This window comes from Copadichromis virginalis, linkage group LG18, assembly GCF_057382275.1.
Source record: "Copadichromis virginalis isolate Kocher_CV1m ecotype Utaka linkage group LG18, C_Virginalis_male_GT1.1, whole genome shotgun sequence".
NCBI classification, from domain to species: Eukaryota; Metazoa; Chordata; class Actinopteri; order Cichliformes; family Cichlidae; genus Copadichromis; species Copadichromis virginalis.
In genome coordinates, this window is record NC_140635.1 from 29,756,139 (window position 1) to 29,766,785 (window position 10,647).

General features: G+C 42.9%; 1 protein-coding gene across 1 annotated transcript; it reads left to right on the forward strand.

Annotated features, from left to right (window-relative positions):
• Positions 1–2,462: 2,462 nt before the first annotated feature.
• LOC146688257 (uncharacterized) lies at positions 2,463–7,938 on the forward strand. Its single transcript, XM_085439724.1, has 4 exons — positions 2,463–2,833; positions 3,088–3,227; positions 3,407–3,488; positions 6,521–7,938. Exons 1-4 carry the CDS (start codon positions 2,590–2,592, stop codon positions 7,450–7,452), a joined length of 1,398 nt encoding a protein of 465 aa, XP_085295850.1. The 5' UTR covers positions 2,463–2,589; the 3' UTR covers positions 7,453–7,938.
• Positions 7,939–10,647: the final 2,709 nt, after the last annotated feature.

Consider the following 10,647-nt stretch of genomic DNA (forward strand, 5'->3'; position numbering starts at 1 on the left):
CGCCTCCTGCGGGTGTTGGGCGCCCGCAGGAGGATGGACCCACAGCCCGAAAAAGGGAGATGAATACTCTCGGGCACCCTCCCCAGGCCCAGCTCCAGGTCGGGGCCCCCGTAAACCCTATCCCAGGCGGCATGAACTGTTCCTTTGATGTTCTACTCATGGGGGTCTTCTGAATCACTCCTTGTCTGGTCCCTCACCCAGGACCAGGACACAGCCCCTGGGATCCCTGGGACACACAAACTCCTCCACCACGATAAGGTAGTGATTTACAGAGGTGGGATAGAAAAATATTTTGGGGGAATTCAAAGGGTTTAGGGGATTAAATTTTCTTTGAGGATTTTCAGCTTGATTCCCTGTGGGAATATTAGAGGTCAAGCTACTGAAAAGATATCTCCAGTGATGAAGAGGTAGACTTGATAAGTTAAATATTGATGGACTCTATTTTGCCCCCTTCTGTTTTGTATTTCCTGTGTGCTTCTGTGCAGAGTCAGTGTGAACTTGAAAAAGCTTTCCTTCAAGAATGAAAACATAGCGTTACTCTGGGATGGTGGCTGTACTAAAAGATAAAACCAGAGTGAATTATGTTTATCATGAGCACTAATTACGCTGTGGCAGCAAACCAGAAACATTGCCATAATATTTTCATACTCCAGCCTACCTGTTTGTGCAAGTGCACAAGATCTTTAAGAGCATACACCCTGTGTATCCTGTCTTGACTGGTGGGAGGGATAAAGGTGGGACAGGAAAATAACATTTTTGTTTATATGAGAGTCCTGGGTGTGTCTAAAAGCTGTAATAAAACTCTGATTTCAGTTTATTTCTGAAATTCCTCTTACAGGAACACCATGAAGAGCCACTTTAAAACTATAAGCTCTAAGCCACAATGTTATAACCACCTACCAATCAATGTTAAGGTCACTAAAGTGCAGTGAATCCTTTGGACCAGGTTTATTTTGTCACATCATTATGGATAGTCACTTTATTAAACACCATCAAAAAGAAGAAGCAAGAAGGTTGGACATAATCCAGGATGAAGTTTTGAGACGTGATGTACTGACAAAGCTGTTCCAGAATTCTTTCTTTCTAAGTTTTATTTAACTAAGTAAAATTTTGGTTATCAAAACTGACCATTATCTGTCAATCACCTCTCTTTTGTCTGAGCTTAGCTCATGTAAACAGTATATGCAAATCATATTAACAAGTAAGGCAATGTTGAGATTCAAAATAAAAATGAAACTGCACATGGACACAAAAACAGAAAAGGGTGGGATAATTAGGGAAAATGAGGAACATTTAATATAGAATTAAAAAGAATGAGAGGAATACAGATGTAGGAATACAGAATAGATATACCAGGGGAAGATTGCAGTATTTTCACATTACATCCGCAAAAAAGGCAGATGCTCAGATATTTTTAGGGGAAATTGCATATTACAGTTTTCCCCAATTGTTTACACACTTTCCTGAAAGAATGCCTCGTATTGTCAGAGAAATAAAAAAAACACACACACAAAACGGGCAAAACCCTTCAATTCTCCTGTAAATGAAACGCTACATTCAAAACGATATAATTTCTTGTCAAAATGGCATTTTGTTTTCAAATGACACACACAAACATCACATGAATAGACATTTATTAGAACCAACTGAACACTGATGTGCTTAATGTAAAACACTATGACCATTCTTCTACCAGTCATCATAATGACTTGCTGTAAGCCTTTTTTTTTTGTTCAGAGTATGATTACTGTACAGTGCTGTAATTTATACAGTGTTGAGAGTATGCATCAATTGTGGGATTGTGTGGGACTTACTTGCATATAGTTGCATCGCAATTCTTTGACTCTTTCTGAATTGCGTTCAAATGGCACCCTGGTTGATCCTCAGATTATTTCTGTGCAAGAGATGGTCCAGTGTTGATAAGTTGACCCTATCAATATTTTGAAATATGTTGTTGTCTTCTATTATTTTTCTTTATATTTGTTATGAGGTTTTTTCTAGAAACCATGTTTATCATTTCAGTCTCCTGTTCAGGAGACCACCTCATGTTGGTAAGCTTTCAGCTCTGCAATAAAAACAGTATACTGTAAAATACAGCAGCGTGACGTCAACTCCAAAGCCCTATTACTGTACTTGTACTTCAAACACAATGGCTACGACATGTAACTGATGCACTAATCCCCTGAACCAATTCTGCTACACTGCAAGCACGATTCCTACTTTTTTAAAACACACTTAAAAAAAAACAGAAAATACTGTAAAGTATGTGGGAAATGTACTCCTACTTTGTATTCCTACATAGTAGTGTGTAAACAATTGGGAAAAACTAACATAGATTATAGAAGTAGGGCTTCGACAGTAACCACGCTAATCCACAAGGTGGCGGTAATGCACCTTAAAGGTCTTTGCCGGCTGCCAATTAGCAAACTGAAAGAAGAGGAAGGCCATTCCTTTGGCCACTCCTCCCCCACTAGTAGACACACCTCTTCCCTCTGCAAACCATGTGGCTATACGGTTGGTAAATAAATACTTCTTCTAAATTTTAACTTCCTTTACGGTGTGAACTTCTGCACGGCAGGAACAGGCAGCATGTCGACGGTGGTCGTGAGCCTCCAGGCGCAGGTGGAGTCGGTGCTAGGCTCGCTGGTTAAAGCGGCCTCGGTGGAGTTAATCAAACTGTTCGAGAGCAGATACCGAGCATCCGAGGTGGACCTGGGCCGCGGTGAGGACGGGAAGGGAAGTGAAACCTCGGATGTTTTATCGAGCGGGGACACAAAACGGAGCATCGGAGTGCAAGTGGGCGACAGCGCGGAGGAGCCGTCGCTGCTTCATGGTTCGTGTTTCTGAGGCTTTAAACGTCGTTACTTCCTGTTTGTGTTCACAGCTCTGCTGCAGCTCCTGGTACACGAGTGGGGCTTTTAGCTCCAGTAAAAAAATAAATAAAAACATGTTTGAAAGTTATTCCAACAGAGTTCTGTGACGTCGATAAAGAAATAGTTTGATGCATGTTTGCATATCACCAAGCAATCTTGCACGAAGCTGAAGTGTAGTTGCCAGCGTTAACCCTCCCCCTCCTCTACTCCGTAGGGCTCACTTTTGTCTCGGATAGCGATTATGTGAGGGAGTGCAAGGAGGTGGTGATGGAGGGTTGCCTCATTCCGCCAGAAATCCTCTTGGCTGAAGATAATGGGCCTGCTGACCCCGAGTGGTCATCCCCGAAGGATCCGGTCAGTAAGAATTTACAGGGGCTGTAAATCACCTGTGGAATGAAGAACAGGCACTTTATGAAGCCTGGTCTGCTTTTCTCTGTTGCCCGTTTTTTATTACTGCGATGCTTCAGGTGCGGTATGCATTGCACTAGTCATGATGCATGCATGCAAATGTGTCTTGTTCCTTCTTTGGTCAGGTTGTGGATACGGTGGAGTTGAGCGTCCTTGGAGCAGAGTCTCCATCTGACTGTGGTGCTCAGACAGAAGTTGATTTGCATGGTAAGAACTTTGTGTTATGCTGACACAGTGGAAGCATGAACACATTATGCATGCTAGACACACACCATGCATACTACATTAAAAAAGTCAGCGTACAATTGATCTGGTTGCATAACTCATTTGTTTTGTTTTGCTTTTTGTTGTTTTCTTTTATCTTGAAAAGGGGCAAGGTACATGAGGCTAGCATCTGAATGTGCGAGGACCCGAAAATTCTGTAAAATAATTCATAAATAATTGATGCAAAGTAGAATGGGCAGTATTCTGATCTACCCTGTGCACAGTTCTGTTTGGAAATGATCCATTCATCATAAGCAATAGGATTAAGTTATTAAAGTTATTTTTTGTAACTTCTTTCATATTCCCTCCACACATCATAGCAACTCTCCCATGCATAATAGGAGAGTTGCTTTGATGCTACTTTCCAATGGACAGTGCCTGCAGGTACATATACACACATACCAGATACAGTGGGGCAAAAAAGTATTTAGTCAGCCACCGATTGTGCAAGTTCCCCCACTTAAAATGATGACAGAGGTCAGTAATTTGCACCAGAGGTACACTTCAACTGTGAGAGACAGAATGTGAAAAAAAAATCCATGAATTCACATGGTAGGATTTGTAAAGAATTTATTCGTAAATTAGGGTGGAAAATAAGTATTTGGTCACCTCAAACAAGGAAAATCTCTGGCTCTCACAGACCTGTAACGTCTTCTGTAAGACGCTTTTCTGTCCCCCACTCGTTACCTGTATGAATGGCACCTGTTTGAACTCATCATCTGTATAAAAGACACCTGTCTACAGCCTCAAACAGTCAGACTCCAAACTCCGCCATGGCCAAGACCAAAGAGCTTTCGAAGGACACCAGGAAAAGTATTGTAGACCTGCACCAGACTGGGAAGAGTGAATCTACAATAGGCAAGCAGCTTGGTGTGAAAAAATCAACTGTGGGAGCAATCATCAGAAAATGGAAGACATACAAGACCACTGATAACCTCCCTCGATCTGGGGCTCCACGCAAGATCTCATCCCGTGGGGTCAAAATGATCATGAGAACGGTGAGCAAAGATCCCAGAACCACACGGGGGGACCTGGTGAATGACCTGCAGAGAGCTGGGACCAAAGTAACAAAGGTCACCATCAGTAACACACTACAACGGCAGGGAATCAAATCCCGCAGTGCCAGACGTGTTCCGCTGCTGAAGCCAGTGCATGTCCAGGCCCGTCTGAAGTTTGCCAGAGAGCACATGGATGATACAGCAGAGGATTGGGAGAATGTCATGTGGTCAGATGAAACCAAAGTAGAACTTTTTGGTATAAACTCAACTCGTCGTGTTTGGAGGAAGAAGAATACTGAGTTGCATCCCAAGAACACCATACCTACTGTGAAGCATGGGGGTGGAAAGATCATGCTATGGGGCTGTTTTTCTGCCAAGGGGACAGGACGACTGATCCGTGTTAAGGACAGAATGAATGGGGCCATGTATCGTGAGATTTTGAGCCAAAACCTCCTTCCATCAGTGAGAACTTTGAAGATGAAATGAGGCTGGGTCTTCCAACATGACAATGATCCAAAACACACCGCCCGGGCAACAAAGGAGTGGCTCCGTAAGAAGCATTTGAAAGTCCTGGAGTGGCCTAGCCAGTCTCCAGACCTCAACCCCATAGAAAATCTGTGGCGGGAGTTGAAAGTCCGTGTTGCTCGGCGACAGCCCCAAAACATCACTGCTCTCGAGAAGATCTGCATGGAGGAATGGGCCAAAATACCAGCTACTGTGTGTGCAAACCTGGTAAAGACCTATAGTAAACGTTTGACCTCTGTTATTGCCAACAAAGGTTATGTTACAAAGTATTGAGTTGTATTTTTGTTATTGACTAAATACTTATTTTCCACCCTGATTTACGAATAAATTCTTTACAAATCCTACCATGTGGATTCATGGATTTTTTTTCACATTCTGTCTCTCACAGTTGAAGTGTACCTCTGGTGCAAATTACTGACCTCTGTCATCATTTTAGGTGGGGGAACTTGCACAATCGGTGGCTGACTAAATACTTTTTTGCCCCACTGTAAATACTATGACGAGTACCTGGATTTCTGTCTGATGTTAAGTGTCATCAGTAAAGCTGTGGCTTTTTGCTCCCTCAGACCAGTAAACCACAACATTGAGAAACCTGTGTGTTCCTCTATGATGCAGGATGTGTATCGCACGCAAGTTGTAATGCGGCATTATTCTTGCAAATATCGATTTTTAGCATCACGCGATAGTTTAATAATGTGGTGGAGCAAGTAGGCTTAGGCTAAATGCTTTTTTTATACACAGAGTAGCAATACAAAAGTTTGACTCAATTTTATTTATACAGCGCCAAATCACAACAACAGTCTCCTCAAGGTGCTTTATATTGTAAGGTAGACCCTACAGTAATACAACAGTGTATCATGAGAGTGTGCTGTGCTAACACTTGGAAACACTTTGTTGTGTTGCTGCCGTGTCGTGCTAACAGCAGCGATACTTGACCATTTCACTTCACAGCTACATGAATTAGCAAGAACACTAGCTCTGCTCGTCACTCACGGCACTCTGTCACCTGTCTTTAATAATTACCGTGGTTAAAGATTGTTAAATTTCAGAACGTTGTGCTTCCATCATTACACTCCCATGAAGCACATCGTGCACTCACTCATGTGGTGCAAGAATTCGGACGGGGTAGAGCTGCAAAGTTTGAGTGCCAGTGTCACGCTGTTGCATTTTGTGAGCATTTTTACATTTTATGGTTTCAAATAATGTCAAATTCTTCAGTTGTGGGGATTATTTAACATACATACAAAAACAAGGTGAGGACACGTGTAATGACAGTGTTTTAAATACCGTATCTGCCCCTGTTATTTGATGGCTCCTCTTCTATTATTTTGCATGCATAGCATCCACTGAGAGACAGAGACATTTTGTAAGAGAGTGAAGGGGTTTGGGAAGCTTCATGAAAGGATGGTGAAAATGTTCAGTGTCATTAAAGATGTATGTGATCTGTTTCAGTCTCCACAGAGACGTCAGCTGATCAGAAGCTTCTTGTAATTCAGCCTGACACGAACAACTCTGCTTCTGGGGAGAAGGTGAAGTTTGTTTGCCCGCTGATCCTTAAGCTGGAGTCTCCAACACCCAAAGTTGATCAATCGGAGAAGCCTGCTCAAGCCGAGCCTCAGCAGGCCAGTGTCAGCACAGCTAAAGGCACTGCCTACAGTCCATCCCCATCTGATGGTGCTGCGACTCCTGCACACACTGGAGTGTGGGAGTGGGTCCACGCTCAGAAGGAAGCAAAGAACCATCTCCAGATGAAATTGAAACTCACATCTCCAGATCCAAAGCTGCTGCGTCCCTGCGCAGTGCAGCTGGTAAATGTTCTCACGTTGCCTGAATCAGACATTCAGGGCGACGCTGCCAAAGCTCACAGCGTTGACCTCAAAAACGGTTGGCCTGTGCCAAAAGATCTCCGCCGTCATCAAGGTCTTCACACTGGCCATCGCCTGTGCTGCTTCACCAGATGCGCAAATGACATATGGCGCCTCCAAACGGTCATCAGTCGCTCCCGAGATGGATACTCTTGCAGCATCTGCGGGAAAACATTCAGCCGGAGGAAGATCCTCCGGCGGCACAAGCGCTTCCACACCGGAGAAAAGCCGTACTCGTGTTCTGCGTGCTCTAAAACGTTCGCCCTGCGAAAGAGTCTCCGCCGCCACTCGAGGTTCCACACGGGGGAGAGGCCGCACACCTGCACGCAGTGCGGTAAAAGCTTTCGGCTGCGAGACAACCTAAAAGCGCACTTGAGGTTTCACTCCGGAGAGAAGCCTTTCAGCTGTGCCACGTGCGGCAAGACGTTCAGGATCATGAGGAATCTAGAGAAGCACAAAGTGAACCACTGTGAGCTCTTCGTTCCTTCATTCAGAACGATCGCCGGCTTAAAGCTGTAGGAACAGCTGTGAGCAGCCACACGGATGTCTACCTCACACTGAAGACACTATAAACAGAAGCTGTCCCGAGAAACTTAAAGAAGAGAAGTGAAAGTCATAAGATTGCTTATGTTGATTGTTTATTTGGAGTTGTCCTAAAATAACTGGGGTTGTAATTGGATCTTAGGAGCTTGAGAAAAGAAGGCAGCTGGACTTCTTTAGGTTTGGAAAGACGTTTCGCATCCAAGAAGATGTCCCGGGTATTGACACCATAGTCGCTGACGTGGGACATTAAGGGTGAAACCACCTCCCAGGGCCAATAACCCCAATATGGTTTACCTGAGGCTCTCCACCTTCTTGTTTTTGAAACCAAAGCATCTTTCTAAACTTAAAGAAGTTCAGCTGCCTTCTTTTTTTTCTTCTGTCCCACCTCCTATGACGACCAATGACCTGAATGACTGCCATTTTTTGGGGGGGAGTTGTACTACAAAATTTTTTTTTTGGGGGGGGGGGGGTTCTGCTGTAATTTGTGTGTTTAGTTCATGCCATAGTTTTTGTGATTGTGGGTTATTAATGGGGCTGCAAGACTGCGACTACTACACATGTTTTGGCATTAAACCTCCTGAGAAACGCACAATCAAATTGCAGGGAAACCCACCCGCCACTGCACAGTTAACCAGCTTACAAATGCTCTGGTGCTCCTTGGAGATGGAGATGTTATAAATGTCTTGAAACACAGCATTAATGGGTAGACCTGAGATATCTGGTGGTTGTCTGTATTGGAAAGCCTACGGTTCTCCACCTCTCAACATTTCACGTTAAATGATGTGCTTTTATACACTCTTATCTTTTATAGATTTGTTTTTCAAGTCTTTGTTTTTGTTTTAATTAACACTTATGTCACTTATTACTGACTCTTTGACTTTGTAGCACGTTACGATTATTCGCCGTCTGTAGATGTCTTGCTCTCCATGACCTGTATGTTTCATGGTGACTTTATAAGTTAAAACGTAACAAATATGCTCTCGTCTTCATTTAAGGGACGGGTTTTTTTTTTTTTGGTTTTTTTTATTAACTACATGTCCATTGAATCTTGTTTTCAGTGTTTTTAATAACTTTTTCTGATGAACATTTGTCTCTTGTATCAATAAAAAAAAAAAAAAAATTTTAAAGTTTATTTTGTGTGTGAAGATCAAAGCATTCAAACCAATGTAAATACAAAATGCAGCTTTTAATGCTGATTTCATTTATTATTGGGAAAGGCGGCTATTTAAACCCACTTTATGAAAAACTAATTGCCCCATAAACCTAATAACTAGTTGTTCCACTCTGGGCAGCAAGAACTGCAATCAAGCCTTTGTGATAGCAGGCAATGAGGTTTTTAGATGGCAGTGAAGGAACTCTTGTTTGTATAATTAATTTAATTCAGCCACATTGGAGGAGTTTTGAGTATGAAGAGCCTGCAAACTGATGCTTTTTAATATTTGGGTCATTCAGAGGTGGACTTGCTAGGGGCGATCGTGGCTCAAAAGTTGGGAGTTCGCGTTGTAATCGGAAGGTTGCCGGTTCAAGCCCCAGCTTGGACAGTCGGTCGTTGTGTCCTTGGGCAAGACACTTCACCCGTTGCCTACTGGTGGTGGTCAGAGGGCCCAGTGGTGCCAGTGTCCAGGAGCCTTGCCTCTGTCAGTGCCCCCAGGGTGGCTGTGGCTACAATGTAGCTGCCATCACCAGTGTGTGAATGTGTGAATGACAGGTTGTGTAAAGCGCTTTGGGGTCTTTAGGGACTAGAAAAGCGCTATACAAATACAGGCCATTTTTTTTGTTGATGTGTTTTCCTGGTAGAGAGCAGAATTTATTGTTCCATTAATTACAGCAAAGCAGCCCCAGACCGTCACACTACCACCACCATGTTTGGTATGATGTTATCTTTATGATGTCCTGTGCTGGTTTTATGCTAGATGTAAAGGGACTTAAACCTTCCAAAAACTCTTGTCAGTCCACAGAATTTTTTGCTGTTGACAGATGTAAGACGATACTTTGTGTTCTTTTCAGTCAGCAGTGGTTTTCTCCTTGGAGCTCTCCAATGGATGCCATTTTTGCCTTGTCTGTTTCTTATTATTGCATCGTGATCACTGACCTGCACTGATACTGTAATTCTCTCATCACCCACAATCAGTCATGACACATGGTCGCCCCTCCCTGAGCCTGGATCTGCTGGAGGTTTCTTCCTGTTAAATTCAAGTTTTTCTTTCCCACTGTTGCCAAGTGCCTGCTCATAGGGTTGTTTTTTTATTTATTTATTGTTGAGGTCTCTATTATCTGAGGGTCTTACAATATAAAGTGCCTTAAGGTGACCTGTGATTTGGCAGTACATAAATAGAATAGAATGGAGCTCAATGAAAGTGAGGTTTGCAGTTCTTTTTGTGTTTTTTGTGACCACCTGGAAAAGTCATTGATGTGTTTTTGGAGTAATTTTGGAGTCCAAGTTTTCTCCATTTGTGGATGTCTCTCACCCTGATTCACTGGAGTCCCAAAGCATTAGAAACCGCTTTGTAACCCTTTCCAGACTTATTGTCACTGAGTTGGCTTCTCAGAAAAAAAAAAAATAAATAAAAAAAAAAGTGTGAAATTTCTTTTTCCACCGCATCTTATCTCAGTTATAAGACACTTTTCGGTCGCAGGGTTATTACTCGGAGAGGTTATCTGCGTGTTTAACCGGCATGTTCTCTACAGAGTTCCTCTGAAAACAACTGAAGTTTTCCTGACAGCGGAGGACAAGCGCTGACATGAAAACTGGACGAGCAGAACAAAGTGGAGGAAGGACATGGCTTTCAAAGAGAGCACCAGGACCCTGTCCTTCAGTATTATATACTCCCTTTTATTAATCAGTTAGAGATAACGTGAAATTACCGATGACCACTATTTGAATTCATTCAGAGGGTTTAGTTAGTAAAATCTACCATTTTCTTTATTTTCTTGTTCGTGCTTTTTTTCTAAGTGTCGGTAATTAACTGAGTCAGCACAACTGACTGACGCTTTTAGTTTGACTGGGTTGATTATCTGAAAAGTGTAAAAACACAATGGTAAGTTAGGGATAAGTACGCACAGTACCTGGAAATCTTTGACTGACAGTTTAAAATCTAGCACCGACATAAAAAATAAGGCTACGTTGACGCAACCGGAAACACGTAACGAATAGTCCACGTAAGCCCCGCC